This window comes from Pollicipes pollicipes, unplaced genomic scaffold, assembly GCF_011947565.3.
Source record: "Pollicipes pollicipes isolate AB1234 unplaced genomic scaffold, Ppol_2.1 Scaffold_4219;HRSCAF=4965_pilon_pilon_pilon, whole genome shotgun sequence".
NCBI lineage: Eukaryota > Metazoa > Arthropoda > Thecostraca > Pollicipedomorpha > Pollicipedidae > Pollicipes > Pollicipes pollicipes.
The window spans coordinates 33,877,526-33,892,491 of NW_023596448.1; the positions used below are offsets into that span (position 1 = coordinate 33,877,526).

The window sequence follows — 14,966 nt, forward strand, 5'->3', positions numbered from 1 at the left end:
AGAGAGAGAGAGAGAGAGAGAGAGAGAGAGAGAAAGAGAGAGAGAGCAGTTCGTTACGTGGCAGGATTACGTCAGCACCGGGGTCCTTGACCTCCGGACGCTATCTGCTGGCATGTAAGTCTCCCGTGCGATTGTGCTGTCGAAGAGTCAGCGCTCTCGATTTTTCCAGATACACGTGCAACCCGGACTTTGATCCGACCGTCATCCGAAACGTGTCGACGGCGTGCGAGGGCCTCTGCCGCTGGGTGCGCGCCATGGAGGTGTACGACAGGTCAGTGGGTCAGTGGGTCAGGGGCACCGGCCAGCCGGTCTGCTTGACCAACGTGCATTCCGCACGAACAGCCCGTTGGACTAGAACAGGCAGCATACTGGGCTACCTCACATAGAATGCCTGGAGGCGTAAGGACTGCCAAATGGCAGCGATACTTGGGCTCGTGAGAACCCCGCAGGTATGCGCGTCGCCCGCCGTGGCCTTTGCCAATGCCGCTTCTGTGATAATCCTACAACAGGCATGCTCAGGAGGCTGGTTACCGACTCGCGTAACTGAGACTGGAACGGCTGGGCGCAAGCGTCAGCAATGCGTTCGTCACTCCTCCGCCTGGCTTGTGATCGCCACGCTGCCTCTGCCAGACTGGCGGACGCCGCCTGCTATTCCCGTCATCTATCTGACGCCCCTCCCCCCGTGTCCGCTGCAGGGTGGCCAAGATCGTGGCGCCCAAGAAGGCCAAGCTGGCCGAGGCTGAGGGGGAGCTGGCCGCGCAGATGGACAAGCTCAACGAGAAACGCCGACAGCTGCAGCAGGTGACCAATCGCGACACGGTGACGGCGGCAAACGGCTAATGGGAGGACGGAACTACGGCTGGGGACCAATGGGCGGACGGGACTCAGTGGGGGAGCAGTTGGGGGACAAGACTGCAACGGGACACCGATAAGAGGACGGTACTGTGGCAAGAACCAGTGACAGTGACGGGACAGGACTGCGTGGGAGGCTCAGTGGGAGGATGGGCACGGGTCAGGCGACCGATGATGTTCCTGGAACCACGGGCTGGTGGCAGAGCGGTGTCCGAGGGAGCTTGCCATGTGACCCTTGAGGTCGCACAGACCGCGACATATCTGGTGACCCGCTCGGGCCGGTTCAGCACTGTGTGACGTGGGATGGGAGGGATTACGCGGTGTCAAGTATCGCGTAGTGCGGACGGGGCTAGCGCCGCGTGAACGACAGTGTCACGGGAGCGCAATCGGCACCACGCATTCACGGTCCGCCATGCGGCCAGGTCACGGACAAGCTGCAGGCCCTGAACGACGAGTTCGCGGCCATGACGAAGAAGAAGCGAGACCTGGAGGACAACATTGAGCTCTGCTCACAGAAACTCGACAGGGCCGAGAAATTGATAGGTAATTGCTGATTTGCGCGAACATCTCAACACCGCTCGATAAACGGGGCTAGAAGAGCGTTCGTTTGTTTCACCGAATCTCTGAGCATGAGAACCGACTAACGAACTTAGAAATGGAATCTGAACGAACAAATGCACTTCTTGAAAATTACATCACAGTGAAAGGAATACCTAGATAACTGCTTGCCACTCGAGAGCATTCTGCTAAATACGTTTAAACACGCATTTTGGCCTGGAGATCCAGGAGGGTTGCTATTATGATATAATCAATATGATGACTATGATGATGAGCCCTCTCATCCCTACAAGTTATTCACCACGTGATCACCGGTCACGCCTTCACCCGTGAAAGCGAGAACGCATGGGGTGTGACCCGCTGAACGCGACCCGCGAGCGGGCCTGTCCCACAGCGCCCGTATGAACCCGTACCCCGCGCGGTGCCGCCTTCCCTGGCCACTGTTCGTGACCCGGGACCCGTGACCCGCGACCCCCGTCTGCCCGCAGGCGGTCTGGGCGGCGAGAAGTCGCGCTGGAGCGAGGCGGCGGAGACGCTGACGGGCCGCTACGACAACATCATGGGTGACGTGCTGCTCTCGGCCGGCGTGGTGGCCTACCTCGGTCCGTTCACAGTTGACTACCGGCAGGTCAGCGGACCGACCCGCGGCGTGGTCCCAGGGTGGCTCGCGTGTCGGGGAGGGGCCAGTGCTCGGCTGGTCTGGGTGATCCGGCTCGTGGTCAGGAGGGGGAGGCGACCACCGTCGGTGAGAGGGCTGGTCCCCAGGCGGCTGTGGTGACGGCTGGTGTGTTGGTGACGGCTGGTGTGTTGGTGACGGCTGGTGTGTTTGGTGACGGCTGGTGTCGGTGACGCCTGGTGGTGGTGACAGCTGGTGTGGTGACTGCTAGTGGTGATGGCTGGCGTTGGTGACGGCTGGTATTGGTGATGGCGGGGGGGGGGGGCGGTACTGCAGGTAGGCCAGTGCGTGTTGTCAGCGCTGGTGACGGGGTGGCCGCGACAGGTGCTCCCAATGGGAGGCTGGCGATGGCTGACTGCGGCGATGGCCGCGCGGGATCAGCCGCGGTTGGTGGCGTCCACGGCGGCAAAGATGGCAGCGGCGGCGACTTGTGGCGACCGTGGCGACCGTGGTGACCGTGGCGGCCGTGGTGACCGTGGCGACCGAGGCGACCGTGGTGACCGCGGCGACCGTGGTGACCGAGGCGACCGTGGTGACCGTGGCGACCGTGGTGACCGTGGTGACCGTGGTGACCGTGGCGACCGTGGTGACCGTGGTGACCGTGGCGACCGTGGCGACCGTGGTGACCGTGGCGACCGTGGTGACCGTGGCGACCGTGGTGACCGTGGTGACCGTGGCGACCGTGGTGACCGTGATCACCGTGGCGACCGTGGCGACCGTGGCGACGCCTGTCCTGCAGGAGGCGGTCGACGACTGGGCGGCGCGATGCGCCGAGGCCAGCATCCCGTGCTCTGCTCAGTTCTCGCTGATCGCAACGCTGGGCGAGCCGGTGCGCATCCGCGCCTGGCAGATCGCCGGCCTGCCCGTCGACGCCTTCTCCATCGACAACGGCATCATCGTCGGCAACGCCAGGCGCTGGCCGCTCATGATCGACCCCCAGGGTCGGTGACGGCACGCCGGTGTGGCCGCCTTCGGAGGAGGAGGGGGGAGGGGCAGCGGAGGGGAGGGAGCTCGGAGAGGTCACGTGCTTGTGGGCGTCAGGTCAGCAAAGCTGAGAGGTACGGGCAGAATGTGAAACCGCAGTTAAAGATAAGGGGGAAAGTAATGGGACGTGATATTTGGACAAGGTGTAATGGCTGTTGATGCCATGCGATCGATTGTGAGTTAACTCAGCGTAACATGAAATGTCAATTCGTGATTTGGAAAGTGAAGGCGCCCCGACGGCCTTTGGCGCCGCTGAAACGCGACATCGTCTCGTTTCACGTCGCTACGTAAGCACTCCATTCAGCTAATCGCCGCCCTGCTCCGCGGTGCAGGCCAGGCCAGCAAGTGGGTGAAGAACATGGAGCGTGACAACGGCCTGACCGTGGTGAAGCTGACCGACCCCAACTACGCGCGCACGCTGGAGAACTCGCTGCAGTTCGGCAAGCCGATGCTGATCGAGAACGTGTACGAGGAGCTGGACCCCATGCTGGGTGAGGTGCCGTTGCCGCCAGGGGCTGGCGCGGTGTCCCTGTCGTGGGGGGGGGGGGGCGTATGTGACCAGGCGTGCGGTGGCGGTCCGGTGCTGAGGAGCGGCGCTGGGAGCGGGCGCGACGGTGGGGATTGAATCGCTGGAGAAGCTGGGAGCTACGGGTTCGACAGGGATGGTCGGGTGCTGCCGGCGCCGTGCGCCCTTGCTGAGAGCAGGTACGATTCACTAGCAAATGGCGAGCCCGGAGACCACGGGCGGCTACGGAGGTCTTACTTTCGACTGCCACCGACGGACATGCGTGTAATCGACGTCAACGGATGTTGTGTGGAGACCCGATCAATGACGTCATAGTTAATACTGGATAGGGAACGACAACTTCTGTATAAGAGGCGGGGTACGTATGACCACACGCCCAGCGTCTCATCAGGCCGCTGTCGCTGTTCATGGTTCATGTTCATGATTTATGTTCATGGTTCATGGTTCATGCCGCTGCCCGTTGTGTGGCCAGTGACAGTACGAGCGTGGCTGCGACATTGACTCACCCCACGTCCCCCTCGCCCAGAGCCCGTGCTGCAGAAGCTGACGTACAAGCAGGCCGGCGTCGACTACATCAAGCTGGGGGAGAGCGTGCTGGAGTACTCGCCCGACTTCCGGCTGTACATCACGACACGGCTGCGGAACCCACACTACCTCCCGGAGATAGCTGTCAAGGTGGGCGGGGCGCCATCGCCAGATCGCTGCGAAACCCACACTACCTTCCGGAGATAGCTGTCAAGGTGGGCGGGGCGCCATCGCCAGATCGCTGCGGAACCCACACTACCTTCCGGAGATAGCTGTCAAGGTGGGCGGGGCGCCATCGCCAGATCGCTGCGAAACCCACACTACCTTCCGGAGATATCCGTCAAGGTGGCGGGGGCGCCATCGCCAGATCGCTGCGAAACCCACACTACCTCCGGAGATAGCTGTCAAGGTGGGCGGGGCGCCATCGCCAGATCGCTGCGAAACCCACACTACCTTCCGGAGATATCCGTCAAGGTGGGCGGGGCGCCATCGCCAGATCGCTGCGAAACCCACACTACCTTCCGGAGATATCCGTCAAGGTGGGCGGGACGCCATCGCCAGATCGCTGCGAAACCCACACTACCTTCCGGAGATATCCGTCAAGGTGGGCGGGACGCCATCGCCAGATCGCTGCGAAACCCACACTACCTTCCGGAGATATCCGTCAAGGTGGGCGGGGCGCCATCGCCAGATCGCTGCGAAACCCACACTACCTTCCGGAGATATCCGTCAAGGTGGGCGGGGCGCCATCGCCAGATCGCTGCGAAACCCACACTACCTCCCGGAGATATCCGTCAAGGTGGGCGGGGCGCCATCGCCAGATCGCTGCGAAACCCACACTACCTTCCGGAGATATCCGTCAAGGTGGGCGGGGCGCCATCGCCAGATCGCTGCGAAACCCACACTACCTCCCGGAGATATCCGTCAAGGTGGGCGGGGCGCCATCGCCAGATCGCTGCACCAGCGCCGGTGCCGCAGGTATGCGTCAAGGTGAGTGGGGCGCCATCACCAGATCGCTGCTACCAGCACCAGTGCCTTAGGTATGCGACAAGGCAAGAAGGGCAGCGTTGGCGGACCGCGGCGCTCACGCTGCTCTCTCGTCGTAATAAAGTGAAGGGGGAAGAAGCACACTGATGTGCTGAACCCCGACGCCGTGTTGTTGAGAGCTCTGGTGAACAAGTCCGCCAAGACCCGCTGAAGCGTGAAAACGAGGCTGCGAGGGTCCGCGCTGAATTCTTGCAACCACGCAAAAATAAAAAAAAACAACCCATGAAGCCACGCGGCTGCAGCGGTGGTTAGCTGAGGATGCCGGCCCGCTGCACACAGCAATAATCGTGTCAGCCAGCCATTCATTCGTATTATATTATCACCAGTGATAGGTACTCTTCGATAAGCCACGCCAGTTACCGGCTAGCGCTTAAAGGGTCGTACGGTGCATGCACTGCTGTCACGGCCACCTAAACGCTCGTGCGGCCCACTCTGTTTCTCTCACTCGTTCAATGGCAAACGTTCACTTTACGCGTGTGATGTCCCTGAGCATCGGGCAAACAAAGCACACCACCACGCCTCTGGAGCCGCCCTCCACAGCGCGCCCACCGCGAAGCTGAAGGCCGTGTCGCGCGGTCTGGGGCAGCAGCGGCGTCCAGCGTGTCATCTGTTCACGGGCGGCCACCGGACGACCGCCGCCGCACGGGCCGCCAGCGCTGACGCCTAGCCGGCGCCCCGCTCGTGGCGGCCGCCGGGCGGTGGTTGATCTCGCAGGGCTGGTCAGCTGCAGTGGTCCGGGGCGGCGGCCGTGCCCCAGTCGACTGGTCCTTCGCGCCGTTTGTCTTGTCGCTCTCACGGATAGCTGCTGCGGCTGGAGCGGGTCCGCCGGCCCCACCAGCAACTCGCGGCCGACCGGCCCCCGCCCTGCCCATGACACCTCTCACCACTCCAGCCCCCTCGCCCTCACACGACCCGGCGGCCCGCCCTGCCCATGACACCTCACACCACTCCCGCCCCCCGCCCTCACACGACCCGGCGGCCCGCCCCGCCGCGGCCTCACGAAGCGGGTTTGTCGGCGGCGCGCCGGCGGTGGTACTCCTCCATGCACTGGCGGAACGCGCCCACCCGGTCCTGGCACTGGCGCCAGTCGCCCGACTCGGCCATGCACGCCTGCACGGCGTAGTGCTGCTCCATGCAGCCGGTGCGCCGCATCAGCTGGTCCACCAGGTCCTCCTCCTCCTCCTCGCCGGCGGCCGGCGGCGGCGGCTGCGTGCGGCTCCGGTCATGGCCCGACATGGCGGCGCGGCTGGCGGTCTGGGCGACGGTGGCGGCGCGGCTGGCGGTCTGGGCGGCGGTGGCGGCGCGGCTGGCGGTCTCAGCGGCGGTGGCAGCTGTGGAGGTGGCAACGGGTCACTGCTGGGGGCTGAGCGCCGCTGTGGGTGTTGGTCACAATGATGTAAGCTGATGCCAGGTTTCCATTGGGGGCTTCCATTAAGTCTCAACTAAAGGCTTCAGTCACAATTTCCTCTGCTAGAAAGCCAACAATATAACCCATTAGTCTAAAGCTCCATGTATGACACTTGAAAACAGCCCTGGTTACATGGGCATCATCCATAATTGTGTTGAAAGGAATACAAAAAATGCATTAGCTATAATATGTTCTTAGGAGTGTGCAATGGTGAGGTTAACATGAGTTAGATTGGGGATATTTTTTCAGAGAAAGAATGTCATTCTGATTCATGATGGTCAGTTTTTCAATCACAGTTGATGCAGGAGCGATATGAAACTCATCATTTACCCGGTCTGGCTTTGCTCATCCCGCCATGTGATGCAACATCAATGGCATGATTGAACCAACTAGCAAAATGTGGTCATATGGTTCAGCACATGGAGCTGGTTGTGACTGAAAGGCACCTGATGTTTTTTTGCTAGTCCAGGGTCTGGCTTAAGATATGGCTCAAATCTAGAATAATTTATAATGGTTTTCATATACATAAACCATGAAGTGTTGACAAGGAGTGTCCATCTCTTTTACTGGAGCATGCAACCATGAATTAATGGCCATGTTAGGAGATCAATGGTCAAGTGTCAGAACTCTAAGCTAAGAAACCAGGCATAACTGAAGGAGTCACTATTGCCAGCATAGTCTTAGAATGTTACTAGCAGCTGTCAGGGTAGTTTGACACACAGGATAACAAGAAATGGTCTGCTTTAAAAATTAGAACAGCAAGCCCACTAATGCCCTGGTCTATGAGCTTTCATGTTATACTATACAACATTGTTTCATTAATATGCTGTGTGGCCCCAGGGGTGCAACAATTGTCTAATCTTGTGCCATCCATGACATCCTTACCACCCAATGACCAAGAAAGCTGGTTCTCAGTGTGAAGTGGCAGGGGTGCCCATATGGTGTGGCAGAGTTGATAATGGCCTGGCACATAACATGATGATTTAGCTCTGGTGATAATGTAAGTTGTCCATTCCACAGGCTAAGTTGAAGTTTGTGTGGAGCACACACCTGGTTGATCTGTGAATAGCATATGTGTTGTATTCCATTTGCTAGGCATGTTAGAACTGTCCATACAAATATGAGCATGTGCATTATTTGTATTATATCCATGTGCAAATGTAGCATATGCACTGTATTCCACCTGCTGGGCATGTAAAAACCATCCAAGCAAATGTTACATTATATTCCACCTGCTCGGCACATTAGAACTGTCCAAGCGAATACAAACTGTTAGTTGCATTTCTTTTTAGGTTGGGTTATCACTGATTTCCATCCACCAGTGTGTCATAGGTAAACTTCACACATTTTCAACAAATTGGTCCCACTTTAACTACACAAATATTTTGTAAAACCTGGAGGCAGCATAAACTTCAACTGGAGTCAAACATAACAGTGGCATGTCACTAGTAGACCGTAAATCACACTAGCACAGCAATCACTCTAACATTATTAGTTCAGAACACTTAAATTGTGGCTCTGAAATAATCCATATTTTGGGAGCCAAAAGCAGAATGCAAAGATGGGTGGCATTACATGACAATTTAAAAATGAGTCATGGATGGAAGGTAACTAAAAAAACAGGGAGAGGCCCAAAGGAGTTAAGTCTTACCTACTACGGAGGTATATGTAATCCAAGAAGCAACGCCACGCTAGGGCCCCGCCTATGCCCAGAATTCACAGAAATTGACGAGACGGTAAAAAACGAATTGCATTATTGTGTCACTTGCAATGAACTTTGAGCACAATGCCAACTTTCGCACGTATTCAGCTCTAGTTTAGAACATCGAGGGTGCCTCAAAGGTTAGTGTAGCGAAGACTTCTTACCCAGCGATCAACCTCTAACTGCAATCCCGACCAGTCAATACGATATTAACAATTGCAAGAATTCTCATACTGTAACTGTCTTTGGTGCGTCAATTTGTCCCGCACAAAAATAGCTATTGACGAGTAATTTATTGCAGTCGCCGAGAATGCCGTAATCTGAGGTGGAGGTTCGCACTGCGGACTTTGTGCAAGTTTTGTTCATTTTTCAAGGCTTGCAGCATGGTTTACCTAATGACAAAAAGCAGTAGCAAGAGGGTGAAATTGGAATTTGTGAGCACCCGTCACCCACACGCCCTCGGCCCAGCTCTTTATGAACAGCGCTGCTCGACCGCTCCAAGCTGCGTGTTCCCATCCGGGACACGACCGATCCCTCCTCACCACCCCAGCCGCCACTGTAGGGCCAGGTGACGTCATGAGCAATGTCACCCACCGTTGGGTGGCCAGATGACGTCATGAGGTGACGTCACCCGCCGGTGCACGGTCAGGTGACGCTGCTGAACTTCATGATCACGCCGCTGGGGCTGGAGGACCAGCTGCTCGGCATCGTGGCAGCCAAGGAGAAGCCGGACCTGGAGCAGAAGAAGAACGAGCTGATTGTAGAGGGCGCCAACAACCAGCGGCTGCTGAAGGAGATCGAGGATCAGATCCTGGAGGTGCTCAGCTCGTCCAAGGGCAACATCCTCGAGGACGAGACGGCCATCCAGATCCTCTCCTCGTCGAAGGTGCGTGCGGTGCGGCCGCCTGTCAGGCGCTGGCCTACCGGAAGGCGATCAGCCTCTGACCAGGGTTTAGAGACGGGACGGGGCGTGTTTGAGATGCTTTATTCGTCCGCGTGTGGATGCCACTTCTGATCATGTTACGATGACCTTACTGCGAAACCAGTGAAACATTTATGCGACGTGCGGGATTCGAACCGGGGTCCGCCAGCACGGCGCGACACCTCACCGGCCTCGCGCGCCCGCAGGTGCTGTCGGAGGAGATCACGGCGAAGCAGGCGGTGGCCGCCGCAACGGAGAAGGAGATCGACGAAGCGCGCGTGGGCTACCGGCCGGTGGCCGTACACTCGAGCACGCTGTTCTTCTGCATCTCCGAGCTGGCCAACATCGACCCCATGTACCAGTACTCGCTCACCTGGTACATCGGCCTCTACCTACATGTACGAGGGTGGCATGCGTGGTGATGTGAAAGGTGCCTGGTTGGTACGAGTTTTGCTAGCGTTAGTGCGAAGCAACTGAGGGCAGGGCTGCGCAGCCTGTGTGAGAACCGGGCACGCGGCATCGCACGGCGCAGGCGAGCTTCGGTGAGAACCCAGTGTCAGACCCCCAAATCTAGCTGAATAGTGGGTTTGACCCTCCCCTGAATCCACATAATTTGGTGAGAACACAATGTCAGGGCTCCAAATCTAGCTGAGTATTGGTGTTGACGCTCCCCAAATCCACATAATTCGGTGAAAACCCAGTGTCAGACCCCCCAAATTTGGCTGACTATTGGTGTTGACGCTCCTCTAAATCCATATAGCTGACTGGGATGCAAACCCCTGGAATCAGTGTTCTAGGGATGCAAGCATCAGTCTGATAAGCAAAACCTGGTCCCGATGCATCGAAACAAAATATATAGAGGCGTGCACACTGGACGGACTCGGCCAGCGTGCGCTGCGTGAACAGCAGCGATGTGGCTTGCCTGCGCTGCGTTGCGTTTTGCCTGTTGCGACGCTGTAGCTGTGAAATGGGAGTGGTCTCGTGCGCCGCAGTCGATCCAGAGCAGTCCGAAGTCGCCGGAGCTGAAGACGAGGATCCTGGCGCTCAACGACTTCTTCACGCGTAGCATCTACCGCAACGTCTGCCGCTCCCTCTTCGAGAAGGACAAGCTGCTCTTCTCCTGCTTGCTCTGCGTCGGCATCATGAAGGGTCGGGTGAGTCTGGACGTGGAATCGTGTGAGGGAGTTGGAGGGGGGGGGGGGGGGGGCTACTGCCTGGCAACGCGGGTGTGAGGACTTACCCTTGGGCTGTGAAGATCCATCTTCACTGTTTGTAGGTGTCTGGAGACCTAGTTTCATGAGCCTAGACATGTGTCTGTAAGGTGTAAGAACTCAAGCGCGTACAGATGCTGGTCCGCGTGCACGGGTGCTGAGACGTGGTCATGTGGATGTGGAAACGTAAACCATGTAGATGCAGTACCTGTGCGATTTGGAGGTACCAGTGTTCTGCCGCTGCGTGTGTGTGACGTTATCTCCCGTGGCGCGTCTCTGCGACGCCGCTGACCGCGCGCGCCCATGCTCGGCAGGGGGAGCTCAATGGCGAGCAGTGGCGGTTTTTCCTGACCGGCGGTATCGCGCTCGACAACCCGTACCCGAACCCGGCCTCCGGCTGGCTGACCGACAAGGCCTGGGCCGAGATTGTACGGCTGTCCAGTCTTGAGGGGTCAGTGGACGGGCCGCCGGGCCTGGAGCCGTCACTGCCGTCACCTCTCCGACCTCGAGGGCTCAGGGTCTGGGCGGTGTCGGCCTCGAGGGGTCAGTGGACGGGCCGCCTGGTCTGTAGCCGTCACTGTCGTCACCTCTCCGGCCTCGAGGGCTCGGGGTCGGGGCGGTCTCGGTCTGGAGGGGTCAGCAGACAGGCCGCCTGGTCCGGAGCTGTCACTGTCGTCACCTCTCCGGCCTCGAGGGCTCAGGGTCGGGGCGGTGTCGGCCTTGAGGGGTTCCTGATAAGTCATATGGCTTCAATGGGTCAACGTGCGGGCCACATGGTGTTAGGGGGCGGTGTCTAGGCCATGCCTCTTGAAGGGTGAGTGTCTGAACCACCTTGGCTTCGACGCTAGCGGCCGATGCTCCGTCCGTGGTGAGCGGCATCCGCCTCCTAGGACGACGGGACTCGCGATGGGGCTTCGGAGCAGATTTGACTCGATGCTTGACACTTGGATGTTGGTTGTCGAGCATTTCGGGAAGAGCGCAGAGGTGTGCGGTGCATCAGAATGTGACGAGGAGAACACGGCGGCACCCGACGTGACGTGACGCCGGCGCCGTACCAGAGCCGATCCTAATCATCCGTCGTTGCGGGACCGGTTCGGGCAAAGAGCCACAAACGATCACCTTGACCTCAGCAGCAGCTGAGTGCGTTGTAAAGTCCCAATGACAACAACAACATCTCGTCTTTAATTTGTCGGGTGTGACCCCGTCCGACAGCGCGTGGCTCGCCCGGCCCGCCCGCCGGGCGTGACCCCGGCGCGACGCGGTCGGCCTGACCTGACCCAGCGTGACGTGGCCGGCTTGACCTGACCCGGCGGCGCGCCGGCCTGTGCCGCAGCTTCAGCAAGCTGTACCGGGACGTGGCGCGCACGCCGCCCGCCTGGAAGGCCATCTACGACTCGTCGGCGCCGCAGGAGGCGCGCTACCCGGGCGCCTGGGACGAGAAGACGGGCCTGGCGCGCATGCTGCTGCTCCGGAGCATGCGGCCGGACAAGCTGATCCCGGCCGTCCAGGTCAGCGGCCGCCGCGGGGGGGGCGCGCCGCCTGCTGCCGGCGCCGGCCCGGGCGTCGCGCCGAGCGGGGCGCGGCTGCCGGGGAGGCGGCGGTGGTGGGGTGTTGGCCGCTGCCGCTGTGTGACTCCCGGAGGAAGTCGGTCATCATGTCCGTGTTTGTCATGCTGAGGGGTTTCTGTCACATGGCCGCTGGTACTCGTTCGCCGTTATGACGCCTTCCCGCCATCGCTGCCTAACCTTCGATCCATTTTCCAGTGATGGCGCCCCTTGGACAATTTATAAGGGCCATTTTTGCAGCGCAGTTATCGTCACGTTCACGTCACAGTCACGTTTTCGCCATCGTTCGGACAACAATAACCTAACACCCCCTGCAAGCCCTCACGCAGACGACTCTCTCTGACGACATGGCCGGTCACCAGTAACGCCGGGCCTTTCATCCGCTGCAAACGTTCACAACACCGCATTGCCCGCCCACAACACCCACAGTGCCCGCCCCACAACACCCCAGAGCCCGCCCACCAGCACCACAGTTTGCCCGCCCACAAACACCGCAGTGCCCGCCCGCAACACCACAGTGCCCCGCCCAGAAACACCGGTGCCCCGCCCGCCAACTCCCAGTGCCCGCATACAACTCCCGCTAGTGCCACGCCCACAGAACCACAGTGCCCGCCCACAACACCGCAGTGCCCGCCCGCAACACCACAGTGCCCGCCTACAACACCGCAGTGCCCGCCCACAGCACCACGGTGCCCGCCCACAACACTGCAGTGCCCGCCCACAGCACCACAGTGCCCGCCTACAACACCGCAGTGCCCGCCCACAGCACCACAGTGCCCGCCCACAATACCACAGTGTTCGCCCACAACACCACAGTGCCCAACCGCAACACCGCAGTGCCCGCCCGCGACGCTGCGGTGACGGCCGGTGATCCCGTGCTCACCGCGCGCGAGCCGGCGGCGGCCGCGCGGCGTGACCGCGCGCTTTCCTGCTGCCAGCAATTCATCGTGGACAACCTGGGCGCCTACTACATCGAGCCGCCGACGTTCGACCTGCCCGGCTCGTACGGCGACTCGTCGTGCATCACGCCGCTCATCTTCGTGCTGTCGCCGGGCGCCGACCCGATGGCTACGCGCTCAAGTTCGCCGAAGACGAGGGCCAGGCCGGCCACGTGCAGACCATCTCGCTGGGCCAGGGACAGGTCAGCGGCGAGGGCAGGCGCTTCCGGGGGGAGAGGTGGGGGGGGGGGGGGGGGGGGGGGGTCGGCGTCGGTGTTGGTTTGTGTGGCTGACGTGTAGGCGGTGCCTATTTGTTTTAAGGAAGTTGTTTCACCGTGTCTCCGAAACTGCGGACAATTTACGGTAGGTCGCTAGTGTTCCAGGGAAAGCCGGCTTCACTGAACCCATTTCTGTTTCCAACTGTTCTGGTAAGGTTCGGTTTATGGCCGGCGACCGCGTGACGTCGTCTGCTGCTGATCGCGATGCTGTGCGTTGTAAGACAGTGAAGCCCGTCGCCTGGTGTTGTGCGCAGTCGTGTGGCGTTTGCGTGCGGTGTAGTGCAGTGTCGTATGGTGGTGTGCGGTGTGGTGCAGTGTTGTGTGGCGGTGTGCGGTGTTGTGCGGCGTGGTGTGTCATGGATCGTCGCCTGGCGCTGTGCCTGCCCCCGCCACCGCCGCCCGCCATGCTAACGCTCCCTCGCCGCGCGCGTCGCCCGCAGGGGCCGATCGCAGCGCAGATGATCGAAACGGCGCTGGTGGAGGGCGGCTGGGTGGTGCTGCAGAACTGCCACCTGGCCACCAGCTGGATGCCGCAGCTGGAGATGATCTGCGAGAACCAGATCGTGCCCGAGAAGACGCACCAACGCTTCCGGCTCTGGCTCACCAGCTACCCCAGCGGCGACTTCCCCGTCTCCGTCCTGCAGAACGGTGAGGCCGTCCAGGGCGGTGAGATGCCGCAGAGCGGTGGAACACCGCCGGGCGGTGAGATTCCGCAGGACGGCGGGGTCCTGCAAAGCGGTCAAATAGGCCGTGTACTCATACCGTTTGGCGGCACGCGGCAGTGCGCATGTGCTGTGATTACATGCTCTAAAATCACGCCGAGCCGTTCGGAAGCCGAGCCGTCATCGTCGTCTTCGATGTCACCGACATGCCAACATCGTTTTCAGCCCCATGCTGTTCTTCGAAAGCGGCAAATCGTGCTGATGGTATGACGATTGCAGTGACGAGTCTGACGTCATGAGTGTTAGGCATGTCTTCGCTCCAAGCGGGCTGGTCAGTATGACTGCCATTAACTGGCTCACGGGATTGGCTGCAGGACTTCTGCGGCGCAGACTCAGTGGCGATCGCAGTTGGCAGGAGCGGCTCGGTGGCATTGGCCAGCATTGCTGCGGGATGTGTTGGAGGCGGCGGGTGTGGGTTGCCCCGCCCTGTCGTCAGCAGCCCGCAGCCGTCCGCCTCGCTCGCCGCGCAGCCCCTCACGCCGCGCACACTCTCGGCAGGTGTGAAGATGACGAACGAGCCGCCGAAGGGCCTGCGCGCCAACCTGCTGCGCTCCTACCTCAACGACCCCATCTCCAGTCCGGACTTCTTCGGCGGCTGCAAGCAGCCTCAGGTGTGGCCGACGTGCGCGGTGTGGGGTATCGTGGCGCCGGCGGGCCGTGGCTGACCGGCAGACAGTCGTGGCGCCGGCGGGCCGTGGGTCCGCTGATGGGGCGGACAGGCCAGCCGACAGAGTGCGGATGAACCACGCTCTCCGACTCCGACGCTCTCATGGCCGGGCGGGGGTGCCTGCGGTCCTACACTAACCTGCCGACGCTCATGCCGCCGACCTTGTAACTCGCAGCGGGCGCGAGCTCTGCCCTCGTACACCTCCGCCCCCGTCCGGCCGTACCGAGCCCGGCTGGTTGCTGTGTCTGGACGCTGTGTGACATGCCGCCGCTGTGTGCGGGCCTGACACCGGCCGCTGTGTCTGGACGCTGTGTGACGCGCTGCCGCTGTGTGCAGGTCTGGCATCAGCTGCTGTGTCTGGACGGTGCGCGACGCGCCGCCGCTG

The 14,966-nt window shown here is 60.5% G+C and overlaps 1 protein-coding gene across 1 annotated transcript in view; it reads left to right on the top strand.

The window, feature by feature from the left end:
• The window catches only part of LOC119095236 (dynein heavy chain 3, axonemal), a 37,138-nt gene that overhangs the window by 11,278 nt on the left and 10,894 nt on the right, over positions 1–14,966 (top strand). The window contains exons 10-25 of the mRNA XM_037218104.1: positions 170–271; positions 696–801; positions 1,275–1,395; positions 1,899–2,038; positions 2,826–3,027; positions 3,403–3,561; positions 4,123–4,271; positions 8,928–9,164; positions 9,407–9,598; positions 10,193–10,354; positions 10,726–10,862; positions 11,745–11,919; positions 12,915–13,016; positions 13,058–13,117; positions 13,633–13,840; positions 14,413–14,525. Of these exons, the coding sequence (XP_037073999.1) occupies positions 170–271; positions 696–801; positions 1,275–1,395; positions 1,899–2,038; positions 2,826–3,027; positions 3,403–3,561; positions 4,123–4,271; positions 8,928–9,164; positions 9,407–9,598; positions 10,193–10,354; positions 10,726–10,862; positions 11,745–11,919; positions 12,915–13,016; positions 13,058–13,117; positions 13,633–13,840; positions 14,413–14,525 (2,365 nt within the window). The remainder of the gene's footprint in view (positions 1–169; positions 272–695; positions 802–1,274; positions 1,396–1,898; positions 2,039–2,825; positions 3,028–3,402; positions 3,562–4,122; positions 4,272–8,927; positions 9,165–9,406; positions 9,599–10,192; positions 10,355–10,725; positions 10,863–11,744; positions 11,920–12,914; positions 13,017–13,057; positions 13,118–13,632; positions 13,841–14,412; positions 14,526–14,966) is intronic.